Genomic DNA, 23,087 nt, shown 5'->3' on the forward strand with positions numbered 1-23,087 from the left:
TTATAGTAGTTGAGTGTAAACCGAGTTGGAGCCAGGAATATGATGTTGCTGCAAAAAAGTCAAGTGTAATTTTAGGTTGCATGAAGAGAAATATAATTTCCAATTCATAGAAGGTAATCATTCTACTTTATTCTGCATTGGTCTATCTTCTCATCACACTTTTAAGCATTATTCAGAGAAATTGGGACAGGTTAGGGAAAGACAACAAAAATAACTAAGGGACTAGAAAGTAGGTCTATCAAGACAGATTGAAGAAGTTGGGTGTGTTTAGCCTTGAGAAAAAACAACTGAGGTATGATATGATAGCATTATTTAAAGACCCCTAAGTGCATCACATCAAAGGTCAACCGCTCCTCTCTTGTTCCAGAATGCAGGATATAGAAGAATGGATTTAAGTTACAAGAAAGCAGATTCTGATTGAATGTTAGAAAAGAATTCATAGTAGCAAAAGCAGTTCAACAGAAAGGCTTCAGGCTATTGGATTAGGTCAAGTGGACGCTAGACAACCATCTGTTTAGGATGCTATAATTTGGATTTCTGCACTAAACAGGAATGGGTGGGACTGAATAGTATAAACCATCCTTCCAACTCTATGATTCTATTGCTATAAAACAATAAACACCCTTTCTCACTCTTATTACAGTGTTAATTCAGCTGCCTATTAGCCATAACCATGCCAGTTTCTTCTACAGAGCACTGCCAAATATACCCCTTGACAGCTTTTGATACCAGGTAGCTTATCTTCTGAAATGTGGGAAATTATGTGTTTTTTGTCTTTTATAGGAAAGTTATTACCTGAAATAGGTTTTATAAAGGATTAATTTAGATTCTACTCAATGAATTTAGAATGGATATTTAATAACATATTTTAATATTATGCCTTACTGGCTTTTTCTTTCAGAAGAGCAACTTGCTGCTTAAGGTATTCAATAATTTGATCTGCTTCAGCACCCTTCTGTTCCAATCTGTTCAAAACTGCATTGTTGGCTGCCATTTTCATCAAGGATCGGACTAAAATCCTAAATAAAAGGAAACAGGATAATAGAAACATGTTATTAATGCAATTATTTCCAACATTGTTTTGAATAAATAGACTGAACACCATGTATTTCTGGCACAGTGGTGTAACTAGTAATAGAACATATTCACTTTATTCCCTATAACTCAAACTTCACGTTAAATTGTCACGCTGACTTTGCTGTATAATCTTTACTTTCCAGTGTTCAGGAAGAAAAGTCACTTTGTCTATCATCTGTAATAACTATGTTTCTTCTATGTATTTAATACATTCCACTTGTCCAGACTGTAAAGGACAAACTGAGCCAGCTGAACACAATTACTTGTAAGATGGAACATTTTCTCTGGGAAAAGTTTAGTGCTTTGTGGCACAGCATTTTCTAAGCTGTAAACTCTTTGAGAACTGTATCCTAATATTAATTATAATTAATAATTAATTATAAGATATCCTTAGAATAAAGAAGGTAGCTATTAGTAAGGCTATACATAGAGGCCAATTTCTCTTACTAGTTATTTCTGGAATGTTCTACCGAATTCACCCTCTGAAGTTAAATGTTACCTTTTGACTAATTTTCATTGATCATACAACTGAGTGAATACTTGACTCATACAAACTTCTGGTGGAGTAAAGTACAGCAACAATAAGACAGGTAAATAAGGATTGCTTCTTTTCTAACAATTGCTTCACTAAAGTTTATTCTACCCCAGACTTTTCAAGCATGGTTTATTTCTGGATATATTTCCAAATCCCAACATCTGGAGGACATTCAGGTTGAGGAAGGCTGCTGTACAGTGTCTCCTTATGTTATGTCCTATCCAAGACTATACTGTTTCCATTGGTTTCCTTGTAATGAAGGACTACAACTTGTTTTCTTCATGCCTCAATGTGTCTATGCAGTCTTCTTGTGACATATAATCAATAAATCATGGCACAGATCCAAAGATATTACTGTAGATCTTTTGTATTTGGTTTCTCTCCTCAAATAGTTCAGTTGATTTGAAACGCATATCTAGAATCCACAATTTTACTGGCTGTTAGCATGAACTTTTCATTACCCTTAAGTCCACCAGCCTTCTCTCTTCCAACTATGCTCGACATGTGTACTGAACAGTAGATTATCATTAGCTGACTGAATCTGTCACAAAATTTTGTGCAACATAACTATTAACATTAACCAAAGCTAAAATTATCACAATGAAATCTCCAATCTCTTCTTTCTCTAAATGCAGACTTTGAGACTAGCAAACAGATCTATATATTAGCTTTTATCTTTTTATCAGATTATATCCCACCTCAACCTAATCAGATTCCCTTTGCAATATCCATGTAAGCTTGTGTGTGCGTGGGCATGCTGTAAGGTGCAGTTTTGGAGCAGAATAGCCTAGAATTACCATAAATAAACAGCTGAAGTGTTTGAATTCACATGGCTGTCTGATTCCTCCCCATTACAGAATTAAGAATTCTATATTTTAGTGAGATAGGCTGCAAAAATCTGCAGGGTATATTAACACATCCACTAAGACCTCTGTCATTACAATATTCATCTATTATAACCATCCATGAACGTGGTCTGAAAATGTCCAGCAATGGAGAACATCCAGCAATATATGTCAGCTAATATTACTATTTAGTTGAGAGCTCACTAAAATATTAAACAAATTTAATCATTTAGTTAACTATTTACATGGGTAATCATGTAAAAACAATATGAAATACTTACACAACCATTAACATTTCGGCTACGAAGTGTTTGATTAATTCATTCCAAGGTATTAAAATACACGCTATTTCTTTATGCTTCTATCAGCTTAATTAGGACCAATTTGTCTTGCAATCCTCTGCATAATGGATGACCAATAAATAATTTCAATAAATGTAAATCAATAAATTTACCTAGGAGTAAACTACAAGAACTTGTATCTGAATAGACAGCACAGGATTCCATTCGTAATCATTAGGAAATCTTTCTTGGTAGACCATATGCTATATAATACAGTATATAACAGCTGAAAATAGTTCTCATGGAAAGTTGTAAAGTCTCTTGTTAGTTGCAGGAATCACTTCTGAACTGCCAAAACTTTAAAAATTCTTACCAAGTCTGTATGGTGGACTGATGCTTTAGAAATGCAACTTTTCTAGAGAAGGCATTCTGCTTTGTTTGAGTCATATACAAGAACACTTAAATTCTAAATATTCACCTGGTGGACTAGTAAGAGCACATGCAAACAAAAGTTCAGTAAAAGCTATCAGTAGTTCAAAATACTTGTTATATCACCTTACAGATTCAGCTGCAGGAAAAAAAAATGACAATACAATTGGATGCACTCTTTTTCTAATTATAATTGCTGTCCCCTCATTTCCAGATCAGTTAATCATACTCTGTCACTTGCACATTTTAACAGGCAGTAATTGAGCTAAAAAGATACCCTAAATACCTTTTAAAAATTCTATATCTTGTTTACTACAGCTTTACAAAAATATAACCTCAGAACTATTCTTAAGCATAGAATAGCTATCTTGATCTATTTTGAGCTACCTATCCAAGACTGTGTCCTCATCAAGACATTTATGATCCAAGATTAAAATAGGATGTCAGAGAAAAGCTAATACCATTCCACTTACAGCCACAATGTTTTTGCCAACTATATAAATGCAGAATTACAAAACGGAATTGAGCTATAATGCTCAATGTGAAGGTGTTTTTCATATTACACCCCTTTAAAAATTAATTTATACTGAATCCCTGAATATGGGTATTACATTTCCAAGCGTGATGTGAAACAAAAGAAAATACTGAATATTAATTTGGGAAAAAATATTACCTTTGTATGTGCCAGTAGCTTCTGTACTGCACCAATACCGAAAATGTTTAGATAGATTGAATTTATAACCATTGTGAAACTGTTGTTCTGGAGTAGGATTTCATTCAATTAGCCATCTTCATAGAATTGACATACAAATTAACTACAAATTTATTCTGCTTGGCAAAAGTCTTTTCCTCTTCAAAGTGTTGAATGAGAAGATCTAAAAGCTGCCTTGCACTGAAGACTGTACAGTATCGAACATCACTTCTCCCTTTCTCCCACAGCTTAAGACAACTTAGTCTAACTTATGCTCAAGATAGTATGTTTTATTATCCACAGGTCCATCCTGAGTTAACAGTACAGAATAGAAAACTGAATTTACACTATAACCTTGCATAGATAGGACTTTTACTAGCACATTACTTGATATTAAGCATACTTAATTAGAAGTCTCCCTAAAAGTGTGCACTATCTAGATGACTTCAGTGGGATTACTGCCAGACTGGATTTAAAAATGCAATTCATTTTAGTATTTCTGGCAAATATCTTAGCAATCAATGAACAATAAAGTTCACTGAATGGGTAGATTTTCAATTAACTTTAAAATGACTATAAGTATAGATGTTACGCATACATATCATATATCATAGGACTCCTACAGCAGGTGGCAAGCACCTCATCAATTCTGATCTCAACCAGAGCTGGATTTGGTTAGCACTTGGATGGGAAATCACCAGGAAATCCCGGAGGCAAGGAGAAGTCAATAAAACATCAAGACAATGGCAAACTATCTCCATATTGCTGCCAAGAAAGCAACATAAAAGTGTACATGTGTTCACTGGGGATCAAGTTTAATCTGAAAGACATTTTACCTTTTCCTTCAATCAACAGAAATCTCTTTCTTTCAAAGGAAGCTCCTTCTGATAAACATCAATTTGTATTAGACACAAGGCATATCAAATCCAGTATTCTGGGCAACATCCAAGTTTATGTTCAAAGATTTCTGCTTGCTTGCTTTCACCTTCTCCTCAACAGCATGGACTCTATCTGATCCCAAGGTTCCCTAGCTCACTACAGGGTTTCATTTTTGGGATGCTCAGATGTACTATTATTTGAGACAACCCTGTGTTCCCTTTGCAGTAAATCAGGTGACTATGAATAGCCCACAAGCAGGAAATGAGCAAACAGCAATCCCTCACCATATACACACTTAAACTATCTAGCAACTGGTAACTGTACAGGGAAAAAAATTAGGATCTAAGCCATGAAGATTTTAGGCTTTTTCAACATCAGGAATGGACCTAGACAAAGGTTCAACAGAGGCAATTTTCATAATTAGTGCCAAGCTCTCTGGGGCAGCTCTGCAGCAGGCTGCAGAAAGCATAAAAAACTAGTAAAGATCGCTCCACCAGAAGGAGCATTCTGTAAACAGAATTCTGCTTACTAGCTCTCTGAGTCCAACCTGTCAAACCTAAAGACGTCACTCTTATTATATAACTAGAGGTAGTTTGAGATCCCCATGCAGAATTCCTATATAAGATAGGAGATCTTATATTAAACTCCTATACATTTAATAGCCTCCCTATAGCTCTGGCACAAATTCAGGTTTCTGAACCACTGCCTGGACTTTGCTTCTGGCTTTTTATATTCCATACAAGTCCTGAAACTTGCAAATTATCAACTGCTGTCCAGAGAGTGGGCCTTACATGTGGGGGATTAAAATCTCTATTCAGCTGATTCACTGAACGTAAAGGAATAAACACAGAATTACAAAACTGAATTGAGGTATAATGTCACAAATTTTTATTCTTCAGGCCAAAATTATCTGCATTCAGCACCTGGAAGAAGGGACCCTTTTGCTGAGCATATCCAATATGCAGTTTAAATTACTTTCACATGTGATTTCAATTTTAAGAAAATATTCTATTTAAGCAGTCACTAATCCCTACACAAAGATTATCCACATAAAAATCGAAGTAAAAAATTGGAATGATTTAGGAAATAATTTAAAATTTGTGTCACTAAACACTAGACAAACTTCAAGGAAAGTTCAATATGAAGAAAAGGAGAGGGAGAAGGGGAGAAACATAATTGAGTGACCTTAAGAAATAAAAAGATAAGATCCATATTTATTTGCCCTATCTTCTGAACTTTCTAGAGTGCTTAGGTTTCTTCCCAATATAAAATTTTTAAAAAGTTTGGAAAAGTTATTCGCAAGACAGAATTACTGCTATTCTGATATTCTTTTGGTTTTAAAAGCTGTTTTTCAATATTTATGTTATTTGACCTTAAACCATTTTGTATGTCATTTTGCTGGAAAGAGACTAAGTGATAATTCAAACAATAGTCATGTGGTAATCATTGGACAACACCCCACTTGATGTCTTCCTTGAGCTGTAAAGCAACCACTAAAACATCCACTACTGATATATATCTGAAATAATATTTTCATACTATCCCTCTATTATATTTCAAGTCTTCTGAGGACATCCCAGTTGTGTGTAGGCACTTCCAACAGAATAATAAAGGGTATCATTGAATAATAAGAAATAATAACTGTGAACTAAGACAGATATTACCACAGTACAAAATTTACATTTGCTTTTCCCAACTCTGTCTCTCATATGTAGTTAAATTCACAATGTTCCTGCGTTTTGATGGTGTTCTTGCACAATTACCAGGGATTCATAAACTGCCACATAAGTATCTGCTACAGCAAACAATTCAGAATGGCTTTTGTCAATGCAATCTGTTTCCGCCTGCCTACCAGGTTAGAATGGTAAGGAAATAATTCTCATTTTTTTTCTGCAGCCCTCACACCTAAACTCAAAAAATTGTTCTGGAGGTTCCCCAAATTATTTTAAGCAATTATTGAGGGGGAGGGAAAACATAAATTCTTACTGAGTTAGCGAAAGTCCATTACCACAGCAATGGATTCCACTCTCTGGCTAAATTTTCCAAAACATATATTCTTAATCAACAAGTACAATTGTAACAAGTCTTACTTTCAAGTAACGTGTACTTAACAGTGTTGAAGCAAATTAATTCTACACAGTATATCTAACAAGCTAAAATCTTATACCTGGCAAAACTACCACAATGATTTAGTAGATCAAATTTCACTGTGGCAGTTATTTCCAATTTAAATCACACAGCTGGGAAGAAACTTAGCGGTTTTCAACTGAGATCAAAATATTTTGTCTTATGATTACCTTATCCATACAAAAGACATTTAAACAAAACCATAGCAAAACTTCCACAACTGATATACATCTGACATATTTTTATGCTACTCTTCTATTATGTTTCAAAGAGTCTTAAATGGAAACAGTAACCTATGACTGACAAGTGAATAAATACATAATATGTATGAGTAAATACAGAAGCTGTGAGGGCTTCAACAGTAACATAGAAAATTGTTTTAAAATATATATTTAACGATAACAAACACAACTGCAATAGTTATTTTAGATCATTTATGAACTTTACATCCCACTTCTTTCGTAAGCCTAACAGCTAACAATACTATAGATATAAAAAATGAAAGTAAAATAAAGCACCAAATAGGAGAGCCAATGTGCCTAATGATTAAGAATTTAGATTGGGTCTAAAATGGCCTAGGTTAAAACCTTACTGTTTTGTTTCAATCAGGTCCACTTTAAGACAATTCATTTTAGTTAATGCCATGCTGAACAAAGAGCAGCTACTTTAATAAAAGTGCTGTGCTTGCACAAGTCCCAAAATACTTCTCCCAAACAATTTTTGAAGCATGCATTTCCAGTATTTACTTATTTACATCAGTATTTATTTTATTTAACAGGATTTATAACCCATTCTAATCCAGGAATATTTAAAGACATCCATATTACATTCCAATACTCCAACAAAAAACCCCCAAGGATAATGAAATATACCCTGATTTTTTATTTTATCAATATATAAAATTGTTAAAATGTGAAAGAAATTGCTCTCACAGCTTTCTGTATTTGGTTCATAGCAGTTAAAAATAATGAATGAAGAGGTTAACAAGCACATCTAAATGCAGAGAAAATTCATTTTATAAGTCCATGGAAAGAATAAAAAGAAAACATCATAGAACAAGAAATTACTATCAGACAAAATTTCATGTGGCAAAATGTATATCCTAAGCTTTGATTCCCATCTGTCACTTTTTTTTGAAACATGGTTTTCTCTTTATCTATTTGGAAGCCCTAGAAGGCAAAAAGTAGAATACATAACTTTTTCTGTTGCAATACAGTGTTGATAACTTCTTGTGTTTTCAACATTAATATTTTGGGTAAATACAAAGATATGTTATATTCATTGGAGTTAAGAACTTTATGGGTCTATTTATTATAAAAATTAAAACTTGTATAAAGTAACTTCAATAATACATTTATAGTGAACAATATCTTTAAATTTTATGCAACTAAAGGTATCCTTAAGCAACCCAAATTATACATAATACATTTTGGAATATATTTTACATCTGTAGGAAGTGTTAAATATTAAGTACTCAAGTACAGTTAATTAAATACAGTTTTCTCAAAAATGTCCATTCTCTGTGATTTTGCCACAATATAAAATTCCCCCCCAAAATTAAACCTCTACTTTCATGTCCAAGTATTAACAAAGCACTTACATTAAATACATAATAAAATGTCTTAAGACAACCAAGCTACCAGAGAACTCTTAAGTAACTGATTTATCAAGATCTAATTTACTGAACATAAGACAGTTGTAATTCTAAAGTATTCTACTAAAACTGTTTCACTTCACTTGCATACAGTATTTTTAATTAGTTTTTAGTTATTGCATTTCTATATCACCATAATTAGAGCCGACTTCAGCCATTTACTATATTATGTCCTTGAGTTCTGCCCTTCAATAGTTACCTCAGCTTGAAAATGTCTTTCTGGGGGAAAAATACTCCTTACTTTCCAGACCTGGGAAAACAGTGTAGGGGGTGGTGGTGAAGGAACTGATATGAGAAAATCATCAAGCACTGGTTTCAGCACCCTCTTCCATCCACTTTTTTGCTTTTATTAAAGCCCTGTTCTACAATAAACACAGGACTGAGATCCTTATTTTGCACATTCATATTTTGTTTCATTCACAATAATGTGTACATCCTTCCACTTGATGAAGAGGAATGGATTAGACTACCAAATGTTAGATTCACTCACATTTAACAGGTACTGCCAGAGAAGAGATTCACACTGCAAGGTTCAGTGGAAGATAGGACCCTCAACTCTACTTCCTCTTCCCCACCAAATTTGTCTTTTGTGAGCACCTGATATTAGAAGAGGCAGAGTTAACCATGCAAATATCCCTGGATACCATTAAAAACAAGCCTTGCAAATACACTACACTATCATTGTATTGAACAATCCTTTTTCCTTTAAGAATTAACTAAGCTGCATTAAAGATCAAGAGTGTTAAGCCAGTACGATGAATTGAGACACCTGTGCCAACAAGAGAAAAAAGCAGACAAAAATCTTAAGGTACACATATTGAATTTAATATGGATAGAATTAGGCAAGGTCATGAGTAAATAGATTAACATAGTGATGATAAAGTAAATATAGAATCTAACTCAATGCTGACTGTCCCTTCACACAATTCACAAATACCACTCACTCAGACTACAACCACAGTCCAGCCAGTATCAGCACCTTCTGTCTTCGTACCTAGACCTGCCATAAAACCTGTTCTTTCTTCTCCTTTAACTGTCCAAAGAAAAAAATTGCTTCATGTAGCTATTACAGTACTCGTTACAACCCTTACAATTAAACCACAGTCCAGAAGACCTTAATCAGAGTGCCTATACCAATAGAAGCGAATATGTGTAGCTCGGGATTGAACTGTGGAGTCCTTGGGGTTCCCAGAGCTTGGTTGTTTTCTTGCAAACGTTTGGTTACCTGGCTAGGTAACATCTTCAGTGCACTGAAGATGTTACCTAGTCGGGTAATGAAACGTTTGCAAGAAAACCACCAAGCTCAGGGAACTCCAAGGACTCCAGAGTGCCTACAATTTGGCATCCAACCTGGTGCCAATCTTTATATTTGTATATTTATTAATATAGTTTAGAAATTTATACTGCCATCCAATTCTACCACAAATCAGATACACTGTACAATAACATCAATTGCCATTGCAAAAGTTAGGAAGAAAAACTTCCAAGGCAAAAGAAATATGCCTTTTACCTCAGTTATTTTATTAGTTAAAATAAATCTACAAATCTGCTCCTAAACTTGCTGAAACAGAGTTACTGCAGCAAAAAGCCAAGTATTCTAACATTTTAAAGAGTGACACTCGATGTGAGCTTTTATGACTGAATCCATGCATGTGGTATGTTCATTTCAGCTGTCAGGAGAAAGAGAAGTCTTTTATCGGGGTATTATTTTGTGTATCTAGCCAAGTAACTAGAAGCAACTCCCCAGGGCGGAAGAAGAAGAGATCTTTCCAAACTACCACCTCCCGGTGTACTGCACTGAAAGTCATTTAAATGCATCCTGTGCTTCCCAGCATTAGACCAAGATCCTTTCCCTCCATCCCTCTCCTTCCTATATGCATGAGTATTTCTGGGTAGGCTTGACCAAGTGCAGAGGAAAAACCTGAGATAATATTGCAACAAAAGAGGCAAGTCGCGAGGGAAGGAAAGAAAGCAACAGTTTAGGAATAAACGCTACGCATAAACTCCCCTCCCGAAAACTCATGACTTGCTGTTTATTATTCCCTCAACGCATTCGTGGGATTGTCGACAGCCCCGATGCCCCGATGCCCCGTTTTCCTCCTCCCCACCTTCTTAAACCACAGACTCTATTTAGCAGGTCCCTGAACGCCCATCTATCCCAGCTACTAATAAATAGCAACATAATAAAATAGAAGGCGCTTTAAAAAAAAAAAAAAGGCGAAAGCTTAAATTACAGCATACAGAAGTTTCTTCCACCCCACCCACGGATCGTTTCCTCAGCTACTACCAGGAGAAACCTCCCCCTCACCCCAGCTCTGGGAGCCTGACTTGGGACCCAAAGCAATTGACGGGCCCGAAGAGCTCCCCGCAGGGACACCCCTCAGCAAAAAAGAGAAAACCGGGGACGCGCCCCTTCCATATCCACTCGCAAACTTATAAGCGGTAAAAGCGACCCGACCACCGAGTCCACCTCTCCCTTCTGCCGCCCCCACCCCACTTACCTACTTACCCTACTTGTAGCAGCAGCAGCCCGGGTGGAGGGCTAGGCGCATGCGCCACCCACGGGAGACAAAAATGCCATGCGCGGCGCGTGCGCACTGGCTGCCCGCCGGCTTTGGCCAGTCAGGTGGGGCGAGCCGAGGGGGCGGAGTCAGAGGAGGAAGGACCGGCTGGAGCAGGTTCGTAGGTTCTGCGGGGGCTGGGCTGAGGCTTCCCGGGGAGCGCGCCGGTGCTTTGCGTTTCAGGGAGTGCGAGCCGGGCCACCCTTTGCGCGCATCTTTTCGCACGGAGGCCTGGTGTGAGAATATGGCTTTGTTCGAGCGGCCCCAAGACACATGCTAGCATTGGGTTTTGGGTGACCCCAACTCGTGTAGTGGCTTCATGGTTCAGAATGGCTTTCGTCCCGGGAGTTTCAGAAAACGGGTTAAGTTAGTCGTGGGTAAGCATGTCGGACAAGCCCAGGCCATTTGTTTTTCCACGACTCACGTGTAAACCGTTCCATTCGAGAAAGGAAACGAAACCACTGTGTTAACGGCTTCCAGTTCTTCCGTAAAAGCAGAATTTTTGGCCCAGTCTCTCTTAATGCAGAAATATAAATTGTCGTTGTTGATAGGTTATTGTGGAAGTTCATTCTTAATGAGCTTAGAATATAGCATTGTCTGATATCAATAGAGGTGAATATGTGTATTTCAGGGTTGAACTCAAAACAACCCCCACCCCCACCAGCACTGGCAAGGCAGGCCACAGCACATAAACAGAGAGCAAACCTCACTCCATTGTAGCACTGAAGATGTTACCTAGCTGGGTAATGAAACGTTTGCAAGAAAAGAACCAAGCTCAGAGAACTCCAAGGACTCCACATTGTCTGATATGCTTGATTATTGGATTATTCTCCTCCAATCGAGTGTTTGCTATGTTAGATTACATCTCCCATCATTTTTGGTAGACGGGTTGGGGTAGTGGATAAGTGCAGGCCGACAAAGCAGAGCAACGGGTAGGAAAAACTACACTGGATTGTGAATGTTTATTATATCATTCACTGTTGTGTTTAAAAGAGTAAGCAAATCCTAATTGATTTGGGAAGTAAAAAGTGTACTAAAGAACAAGGGAAGAAGAAATGCAGTGTTAAGCACACAAGGAAATAAAAGGCTGTAGAAAAAAATCTGCCTGAGGAGTGACCCACCTTGAATGCACTTCTAAATTAAGTATGTTTAAAATCAGATTGGAAGACCTCAGAATGATACGAAAGACACAGAACTAGTGTTATATGCAATTTTTAAAATCACCCTTACAAATATATAGAATAAATTATATATAACATGGTTAATTGAAAAGTTATGTTTTGAAGAGTATAATTTACTCATTGGAGTAAATTGAAAAGTATAAATTAATAATATATTAATTATAAATTGTGTTTTAAAACACATGCTAATCTTTGGTTTTAAAACAGAGCTACAATGTCATGGATTGATTTGTTTGATGAGGAATGAACTGAGGCTCAGAAAATATATCTTACCACATTAAATACCTGATCAGACTCATTTTCTGACTATAAAGTACTTTCACCATTAGCAGTTTTCAGTTCTTCTGATCTTTTGTTTTTATTATTGTTCCCATATTATTGTTTTGAAAACTGAAGTTTTTTGTCTGTATTGAGACAAGCTTTTCTTTTGTTAGTTTATTTTTTGACTTGGTGAAGAGATTTCTAAGCATAGGTCAATTCCTTTAGCATCTTATTTAAAATATATATATTAGGTGATATTTCATTGTCCGTTAGGGGCCATGAATCTAGCATTTCCTGCTTTTCTCCATTGGCCCTTCACATCTTCACTCGAAGTGCCATTTTTATTTATTCTCCACTGCTCTTTCTTTTTCTTAATTTCTTTTTCCAATTGCTTGAGGAACTTCAATTACACTGCCTCCGTTTTTGTTTCTTTGTGTGTCCTGCTTTTGAGCACTCGGGTTTTCAGTATTTTCTTTCTCTCGAGACTTGTTTTTATGAAACCTGCTTATTTTGCCCACAAAGGTAATTCTTATTCTTGGGAAAGATTTTAGTTCAAGTTATCCTCTTTTCCCCCCATGTTACAGACTGTCTCCAAACCCTCTTCATTTTCTTTGCATTACAAATACTGTTGAACATTCCAAGGAAACTAATAAATGCCAGAGGCTTCATTGTCACCACGGTATATTCTACAGTGCTTTAAACTATAAATCATGTTCGCTTGCAAAATAAGATGGATTCTGTTGAATGGAGCCTTTGTTTGGTATAATGAAATTTATGTGTGTATCCAATATTAGCTAAAGATAGTGAAAAATCACTTCCATGAATGTCTGCTTTAGGTCTTGAAGCCAAAAACTTCAATCTCTGAGGATATTGTTTAATAAACAGTATCTGAAAGACCAACTAGATATCTTCCAATGGTGCATCTGCATGAAGGGCCTCAGAAGCTGAATAACGTTGAGCTTGTTTAGAGGATATAACGGGGAACCACTGCTATAGCCTTCTGTTAGCTAAAGAGTGATACGTTCCTTTCTATATGGAATACTCATCCTCTTCCACCAAGGACAGGATGGGCATACCTGTGGATGGGTTGAACATGGAGTAGTGAGTGAGAAAGTGAACTCCCACCTAACCATGCACATCAGCTAAATTAACCCTGATGTTTAATATTGAAACCAGATTGCCTTCACCCAGAACGTGAATATACCTGTATTTTAGTAGCAGACTGAATGATTTGCATGCAGAAGTCCTTTAGTCTAATTCTCAGCTTCTTCAGGTATGCAAAATTCTACTGCTTGAAACCCAGGAACCCATTGCCGGTCACTGCAGGCACTGGTAAGCTAGATGCTTCTATCCCACAGTATTCTATTGTATTAGTTTTTGGCGTACCTATTTAAAGCATCACTGCTCACCAACTGTACAACTTTAATCCCCCAATCGCAACTTAAAACACAAACATGAAGTCAGTGCTATCAAAGCAGCTTTCTTTCAATGTGTAATTGAAAATTAATATATACGCTTATGATAGATATAAATTAACGCTAATATATTGTCATCACCTTTTTAATGTTAAATTTACCTGAGACTGTTTTGAATACTTTCCTACTTGTCTTTACAGTTATTTTTTTCTGGAAGTTCATTGTGTATATTGAGTTTCGTTATAAGTGAAATATTATCTTTTATTTGTTTTTGAACCAGTAACGAGGAAAAAAATCCACTTTATTTCTCTTCGGTCCATGTAATTGCTTTCTAAAGGGCACCTGAATAATCTCAGATTTAGGCTTTTTTACTTGGGATGGTCTGAATGGTATAAAAGAAATCTCAGTTAAGTGTGAAGAACTGTGTTCCCCAGTTTGTAAGTGACCTCAGGACTTACAGATAGCCACAGAGTTATCCTTTTGGGTTCTTATCAGTAATTTAATAGCTTTTTCACTGCGGTTATCATAAGAACTAGGAGCCCGGCCTATTTCTATTAATTCCTTTTCATTTCTCTTTCAGGGGCACACATGTCCTAGGCTTTTGACATGTTTCCCTTAAAGGATTCAGAATTAGGAGCTTTCACCTTTTTTGCTTCAGCTCTTCCAAATGATGTTTGTGGGAGCAATGGCCTACCTTTGACCCCAAATTCCATAAAGATTCTGGGCCGCTTTCAGATCCTTAAGACACTGACACATCCCCGGCTTTGTCAATACGTGGATATTTCTCGTGGAAAACATGGTAAGTATATTCTTCCCCCCAACGCCATAAGTTTTGGGTGTGATTGGAAGACCGTTACAGTAATTATTCTGTACATGTGCTTCAGAGCCTTATAGACTTCAAAGACTTCTGCATTTATTTTTCCCGAAGGCAGTAGTTTGCTTTTCTCCAGACTGACTCCATTGCAGCGTATTTCAGTCTTGTCGCTATTGTTACACATAACAGACACAGATGTAGCTGCTGTTTCCTTACAGGCTTTGTTATCCTATAGTTCAGATTACACTGATAATTTTGAGGTATTTCCTATTCTTTTTCACACTCTGTCTCTATATTTTTCTCTTCTATCCCCTTTGTCTCTTTCAAACTTCTTTTTTTGCTGGGATGTACTTGGTTTTAAATATATGAACTTCATTCACTGCATTTATTTCATAGGGTCCTGTAATTCATCAGTCGGCCTTGCTTTCACTTTAATTCTTTAAATCTCTCTTTTGATGTTGAAAGTTGAAAAGAAATGTGCTTCACAGAAGGCACTTTCAACCATTTTTCCCACTCCTTAAATTATAGAATTTATTGCTGGCATATATAACAGTAAAATTGACATGCCAACTGTAATTCTCACCTCCTGATATGTTCCTTATAGACCTCTGAATGTTGCAAATCATCAAATGGTACAGTTTTGAGTGCATCTTTTTCACATCATATGAAAATGATGTAAAACATATTAATTTCTTATAGTTTAAAAAATAAGTATTCTAAAAAGTGACATCAAGATATGCTGCTTTCTTCAGCATAAGCGGGGGGCAAATGAAGCATTAGGTGACGTATGTACTTCCACCAGATGTCATAATGTCATTACATAATTGCACCATTTGCATGATGGTGTCATAGCATGGCTTGCTATGGATGCTGCTGGCTTTCCACAACTTGATTATAACTCCCATTATTCCCATGCAGTCTGGCATATTGACAGCTGTGATTCAGCATATTTGGAAGGCACCAGATCAGAGAATGCTGGTGTAAACTAACAATCCATATGTCTGTCTTTTGACTGTAGTGAAGGTTGTGATTATATGCGTTAGATTGGCTGCGTTCCCACATTGTACTCAGCCTTGGTTTATTTTAATATGCTCACCTTTGTATACAGCAAAATTGCTGCTATTTTCATGGAAGGCTCTGGGTGGAGTCACAAATCACACTGTGCCATAAATCATGGCTTACAAATCATAATGGTTGAGTGCACATAACATGCAAACAAACCACATTATAGCTTAACATGATTTTAGTGAAAATTATGGGCATTTTGTGGTAGACAGACCAAAAGCAAATATATTTTGAATGCCCTGCATTCTGAAGTATTTTGTGCACTTAAAATTCATTTAAATGCATGGGATTAACTTAGTTATGATGAATTTCATGTTCCCTTTTTTCCAGTGTGATTTAAGCATATGGAGTGAGATCAGGCAAGCAACATTAAGTGATGATTAATGTCATGGCCGCCATTGATGCAATTAATATTTGTGTGAAAAGTACACTTGATATTGACACCTGGAATTGCGTGATTTTAATCCTTTGCCTTGTGCTGAAATCCCACTATAGAACCTGGGGATTCTGCCTATTATTGATGTGAAGAGAAGGTTTTCTTTCCATATTGTTAGCAGATCCTGAAGAATATGTCTTTTGTATGAAAGAGCAAGGAGTAAAATCTTCCATGATAGGGCTTCAGTCTGTGTTAGGCCCTTATTCAGTACTAACAATTTAGTTTTAAAACAATTCACACTGTTATTAATTCTCTGAATGATCTCTCATTTAGTTTAATTCCTTTTTTAAAGATTTGAGTTAATTCATGCACAGTGACCTTTTAAAACATAGTTTAAAAGTCAATATTAGTTAATGTTGCTGAGGAAGAAAACAAGGAAAGATTTGTTCTGGGTTCGTCTTTATCTCATTTTGAGATATGAACAAGGAAGGAAAAAGGTGTAGTTACAATGGAGAATATTGTTCAGGTGGGTCTAAAGCATCCCCATAATCAATAGAGATATCAGTCAAGAGTTTTGACTCACCTCAGCATATATATATTGGATGCTTTTTGTGTTTCAAGAAGTGCTTGACAGTTACTTGTTGGCTAATTCTTCAAATATTTCTATGAAAGGAGGAATTGAAGAGAGAGTAGCAGCACAGAAGAGATCACAGATGACACATTTCCTCATTTTTAGGTGTTACAGTTTAGTTAAAAACAATTATGCCTTTGTAATAGTAACACTTCCATCTAGTATTTGACTATTTCTTTATCACATTTATAGACTGCTGCAAAGCACTCTTGGCAGTTTACACGCAAGATAAATACATAATAAACAATATGCAATTAAAAAAAGGTCCACAAACCAGTTAAAATCCTAATAAAATCAATCAATTAGCAAAACAATCCAGGCCCAAAGGATGTCTGGAAGACCTCTGTTTTGAGCTGGTCTTTCATCTAAGTTTTAACCAGACCTAACCCTGCTTAGCTTTGGAGCCCAAAGTCAACCAGGTGCTGCCACCTGCTGAAACCTCAAAGATATACAGCTTTTCAATACATCTCTTATATATAGATAAGTACTTTGACCTAAGTTCTTATCGAGAAAATAATGAGTTTTGGATTGGGTTAATATAAAACTATGAATTTTGCTACTTTGGAATTACGGTGCTAAAGCATCTAGCTGGTATATAAGCCATGGTTCTTATTTACCAGTTCAAGCAGACACCATGTATTGTTTTGCAGTGAGCTTATTCTGCAAATAATGTTGTTGTTTGCAAAAGTGTCCCTGTCTGAGTAGCCACTAGGTTATGTGGATTAACTGCTAGTATTCCCAATGAACATGGTTATCGCTGAGAATTCTAGGAGTCGAAGTTCACAAATCTGGAGGGTAGCAGAATTTGAGAAATTCTGTACATATAATGACCAGCATATTGCTAGCTACATGTATTGCAGCTATTCAGGTTTTCCCCTAACGGCACTTACTCTTATTTACAGTGTATACTTTCCACTGGTTTAGAAGTTGAATATGATGTGTGAATTGTCTCTTATGAGTACTGTATTTTTTGTATATAAAGTTAAATCAGAAGTTAGCTTTTTCCTGTTTTCTAAACACTGTTCAAAACTGATTATAGATTATAGTGCTTTCTTAGAATCATAGCATAGGATGCTGTGTAGGAAAACCTGTTAAACATGGGATCGGTTTAGTTTTTTTTTAAGTGAAGAGGTTTTTTTCTATTTCTTTTACCAGGGTCAATTTAACCTTAGTTATATAACTAAACCTGTGGCAAATCCTTAAAGAGATGGGGGTACCAGACCATCTTACCTGTCTCCTGAGAAATCTGTATGCGGGCCAAGAAGCAACAGTTAGAACTGGTCATGGAACAACCTATTGGTTTAAAATAAGGAAAGGAGTATGACAAGGCTGTATTCTGTCACCCTGCTTATTTAACCTATATGCAAAGTACATCATGAGAAATGCCAGGCTGGAAGAATCACAAGCCGGAATTAAGATTGCAGGGAGAAACATCAACAACCTCAGATATGCAGATGATACCACCCTAATGGCAGAAAGTGAAGAAGAACTAAAGAGCCTCTTGATGAGGGTGAAAGAGGAGAGTGCAAAAGCTGGCTTGAAATTCAATGTTAAAAAAACTAAGATCATGGCATCTGGACCCATCAATTCCTGGCAAATAGAACGGGTAGAAATGGAAGCAGTAACAGACTTCATTTATTTGGGCTCCAAGATGACCGCAGACGGAGACTGCAGTCATGAAATTAAGAGATGCTTGCTCCTTGGGAGGAAAGCTATGGCAAACCTAGATAGCATATTAAAAAGCAGAGACGTCACCTTGCCGACAAAGATCGGCATAGTCAAAGCTATGGTTTTTCCAGTAGTAATGTATGGCTGTGAGAGCTGGACCATAAAGAAGGCTGAGCGCTGAAGAATTGATGCCTTTGAACTGTGGTGCTGGAGAAGACTCTTAAGAGTCCCTTGGACTGCTAGGAGGTCAAACCAGTCAATCTTAAAGGAAATCAACCCTGATTGCTGATTGGAAGGATTGATAATGAAGCTCAAGCTTAGATACTTTGGTCACCTAATGCGAAGAGAGGAGTCTTTGGAAAAGACCCTGATGCTGGGAAAGATTGAAGGCAAAAGGAGAAGAGGAGGGCAGAGGATGAGATGGTTAGATAGCATCACTGAAGCAATGAGCATGAAACTGAGCAAACTGAGGGAGGCAGTGAAGGACAGGAAGGCCTGGCGCAATATGGTTCATGGGGTCACGAAGAGTCGGACACGACTTAACGATGAACGACAATAACAGCAATATAATATAACTAAAGCTAACTTATGTAATTAAGCATTCTGCTTGTTAAAAGCAGGATTCATTGCACAGAGGTGGCAGTCCTGTATAAAGAGTGACAACATTTCTGCAGTTTTAGAAAGACAGTTCATTATGAGGTTCCAGAAAGAAAAATGCACTTTTATTTTAAATTGAAAAGGAATTGCTGAAGATACCATTATAGCCATTATGTTCACCAATCTTGTTAGAAGCTGTTTCACCAAAACTTGTATTTAGGTAAAACAGGACTGCTATTGGCAGCTAACTGAATATTCTGCAGTCAGTCCAGGAACATTCAAATGTCACCTATCTTGCTAATCAACCAAACATTTCAGTGGTTGATATTAACCAAGCACCTATACTTGTGTTTGAAACAAAGAACTGGAATTAAAGAATTAAAAATAATACTGTGTTGTTCAGTTCAGCACTGAGTTGCTATTCCTTTAACTCCTGAAGAATTGAATGATAAATAATACTCTTGGCGTTCTAATATCCTAAATATTTTCTCATAAAATCTTGTATGACTACCATCCTGCAGTCATTAGCATTAGGGAACCCTTTGTCCATAGGATCTAATAGAATTTGTTCTCTACTGAAGGAGAGGAAAATCTGTGTATTCATCCTTGGGATCTAGCAACTATAAGAAGAGGGGCAAAAAGACATATTTCAGGGCTAGATGGGAAGATTCCTCCAGTACACATATGGAATAAGGAGAAAATACCTCAAGCTTTCGAACTGACATACATTATTTCCTTCAAACAGAGAGAATGTGGTAAATTAAAGGGAACATTTTTGCTAAGCTGTTACAAGGCTTGTTAATAGAGTTTCCCTACTAATGAAGCATTGGCTATAAATCCTCCTTTGCAGTTAAACAACCTTTAAAAAAAAGTTAAGATGGAATGGGCCACATGGATATCATAGGAGATATCTTGGACATTGCAGGCTAGAAGGACCCCAGCGCTATGGATCCTCCATTATATTATATCTCACTAAAATAAGTAGACATCTTCTTTGTATTACAAGATGCAGTGTTGTCATAAGATGGTTTTAATTTCAACAAGATGTTAAAGTAAAAGTGTTTGGTGACTATGTGTGTGTTATTATACTAAAACTGACTTTGTGCATGCCTATATTTTCCATCAGAGAGGCTGGTGGTTGTTGCTGAACACTGTGGAAACAACTTGGAAGATTTGCTTCGAGACAGGAAACCAGTGAGGTATGATATCAAGAAAAAAACATGGCAAGGAAACACGCTAACTGAAAGTTTATCTACTTTAAGTGAAAAAGTCCAGAAACGCTTTTTCTTTTAAAATCTTAACTATCTTTACAGGTCTATATAGATTCAAACCTGACATCTTCCAGCACTACTTTATCCTTCTGGCAGCCAGATCAACACATGCTTAGAATGAAACAGATATTTACTTCTGCACAAAAAGGATACTTTTTTTTAATGAAAATGCTAGGACCTGCCAGACATTGTTTCCAGTTTATTTTGTTTGTGTTAGGTCTCAAAGTTTGTGCTTTAAAAAAAAATACATAGAAACACTTTCTTGAAAGTTACAGTAGAATTGTGTGTGCATCACAGAGATTCCTCTGCATGTGTGTTGATTACAAAGAATTTTAAGTGTCTAAATTATGAGTAGTGGTGAAAAAGGAACAAAAAATATTTTTTCTTCTATTTATAATATTTCTAAGGCAAACAGCTTTAAAGTTAATTGTGTTTGGAGAAAAAAATTGTACTACAATGTACAGGAGAGTTATGGTCTTGTCCATTATCTCTTAACAATAGGTAGAGCCTGAAATGAACCTTTAAAGCAAGATGAAAAGAACTGAAAGTTCCAACTCTTTTAAATACAGCAAGCCCCCAAAGTCTGAATTGGCCCTTACATTTATGACATCAACACATTATACTATTTTATATAAAGGAAAGTTACAGTGTCTACAATTGATTTCAACAGATTCTGTACATATAAAGGTGTATAGATGCATTCACACACTTGCATATACTTGCTTACATTTGCGCATATATATATATATATATATCAACAAGCATTATTTTTATGTTCAGTATTTTATTTCCATTGTTGCTCAAAAAGCTTAAAACCTGGAAACATTTTTCAAAGGTGTCTAAAAAAAAAAATCCTGGGCAAAAGAAATTTACATGAAAGCTATATTTACGTATTTTAAACCAGTGGCTAAGATTAACATTAAGCAGCACATGCATATGGAATATCTTTTCCGTGCCACGCTCAAGCCAGTAGTGCAGCATAACTTCAGAAAAATAATTTAAAAAGCTACCTCAAGGAGAATTCCAGCCTGCCCATGTTAAAAAAAAAAAAAAAAAAAAAGTATTGCATTTAATTAAAGTGAACATTGTTTGGTTTCTTTTGTAAGATTTTTCAATAGCCAGAACTAATTTAAGAAAGGGAAATTCCCCGTTACGTTGCTTAATCTATCTTGGTCAATTAGTTTTGCAGGGAAGCATCTGAATTTTCCAACCCGTCTTACATGTTTGGTTTGTATTAATTCATGACAGAAAGACCAAACGTTGATGTAAATGCTTTTGTAATTAATTTCTGAAACTTTTATGGAATGAGAGAAGCTGTCCTTATGGTTTATAGATTAATTAATTACACTTGTCAGAAAAAAGGTCCTTTGCACCTGTAACACAAGCTGATGTCAAGTCAGCAGGAGATTTGTTAGGCTGCATTGAAATTGAAGATATACCAAAGTGGACGGTCCCCATTTCCTTGCAAACTGGAAAACAGCAGGCTTTCCAGCTGTCTGATTTTTTTTTTTTTTTGCAGCTAATCTTATGATCATTATATATATTACATATGAGCTAGGCATTTCTATGGGCAATTCTATTGTAAGTTTGCAAGATTATTCTTTTTTCTGTTTTGTTCTCTTGTATGTGTGTGTTTTAATTTCCAATTTCTTTCTTAGAGGAGATATCCAATATTTCACTGAAATACTATTAGAAGAGCAGATTAGAGTTTTAAACTAGGGTTAGATGTCTGGAATAGTAGAAAATCATTCTTTTAGGACATTTTATGAGGAACCAGTGGCCTAAAACAATTTAACAAAGGTTGCACTCCAGTCCCGCTGAAAGGCTGGAATTCTGCGTATGCTTACTTAGCAATGATCCCCTTTGAATAGACTAGGGCTTTCTTCATGAACCTCATTGGATGGTTCTGTGTATCTTGGATAACTTTGGGGTAGCAGTTTGGCGTCTGTATTGTTGCAGTAGATAATCTCAAAAAGCATCTTAGCTGTGTAGGCTTGTAAGAGAATAAAGAATCTTTGTGAATGAAAATAAATTGTGTTTGTTCAGCAAAAAAGAGAAAAGAAAAGATAGGTTAAGCAAAATGCTATTGGTTCTTTGAAATAGAAGCTTGTATTGAGTTCAAATGTATCAAAAGTATTAAGTACTCATTAATCTCAACCTGGTTTGTGGTACATCATACTAATTCAGCAGCATTCTGGTGTATTCACATGTGTGGATATGTGCACACATATATCTGTGTGTGTGCATTATGACGTGCGTATGGAATTACACATTTCAGAATTAATGAATTAGCTGGGTTTTTATTGCCATTTGTATTGTCCAGAAGTATGATCTTTTCACAAACTCATTGGGACGCTTTTTTCAAGGATTTAAAGAAGCCCATATTTGATTTTATTATTCGGTGTTCATGTTATACTTTATAAGGTGCTTTTAAAATTGCCTTTTGCAACTTTAAAATTAAAAGCTAGGAAAAGCAGTATGCAGACTTTTGGCACCTGTATTACATCGTTGGATGGTTCTGAATTTGTGAGCTAAGTCAACATAATATGTCTTCACTCAAACAAAGTTGTCATATGTTTCAGAGGTTATGGTTTTGAAAAATTACCAATGAACCATCAGAGAGATACAGAGGTATAATGTGTTATACATAGAGTCTTTGATCGGAAGCAGACTATGTCTGCAGCTCTTTACTAGCTTGGTGGAAAACATGATCTGATTCGGATGAGTAG

General features: G+C 36.1%; 2 protein-coding genes across 6 annotated transcripts in view; one reads left to right on the forward strand and one right to left on the reverse strand.

Annotated features, from left to right (window-relative positions):
* The window catches only part of AIMP1 (aminoacyl tRNA synthetase complex interacting multifunctional protein 1), a 28,719-nt gene extending 17,596 nt beyond the window's left edge, over positions 1-11,123 (reverse strand). The window contains exons 1-3 of one of the 3 annotated variants that reach the window (XM_007434891.4): positions 11,028-11,058; positions 9,009-9,115; positions 886-1,019 (exon numbers count right to left, since the gene is read on the reverse strand). In XM_007434891.4, coding sequence (XP_007434953.1) covers positions 886-1,019; positions 9,009-9,010 — 136 coding nt within the window. In that variant the 5' untranslated portion in view covers positions 9,011-9,115; positions 11,028-11,058. Of the gene's footprint in view, positions 1-885; positions 1,020-9,008; positions 9,116-11,019 lie in introns of all 3 variants that reach the window. The other 2 variants (XM_007434892.4, XM_088132996.1) reach the window with 2 other exon arrangements.
* A 12-nt stretch (positions 11,124-11,135) lies between these two features.
* The window catches only part of TBCK (TBC1 domain containing kinase), a 96,111-nt gene continuing 84,159 nt past the window's right edge, over positions 11,136-23,087 (forward strand). For 2 of the 3 annotated variants that reach the window (XM_088132998.1, XM_088133000.1), the window contains exons 1-3: positions 11,136-11,196; positions 14,517-14,735; positions 20,214-20,286. In XM_088132998.1, the coding sequence (XP_087989124.1) occupies positions 14,543-14,735; positions 20,214-20,286 (266 nt within the window). In that variant the 5' untranslated portion in view covers positions 11,136-11,196; positions 14,517-14,542. Of the gene's footprint in view, positions 11,197-11,278; positions 11,457-14,516; positions 14,736-20,213; positions 20,287-23,087 lie in introns of those variants that run through there. The other variant, XM_088132999.1, reaches the window with a different exon arrangement.

This window comes from Python bivittatus, unplaced genomic scaffold (assembly GCF_059951505.1).
Source record: "Python bivittatus isolate LINGU-HERP-01145 unplaced genomic scaffold, Pbiv_v1 ctg000070_np1212, whole genome shotgun sequence".
NCBI classification, from domain to species: Eukaryota; Metazoa; Chordata; class Lepidosauria; order Squamata; family Pythonidae; genus Python; species Python bivittatus.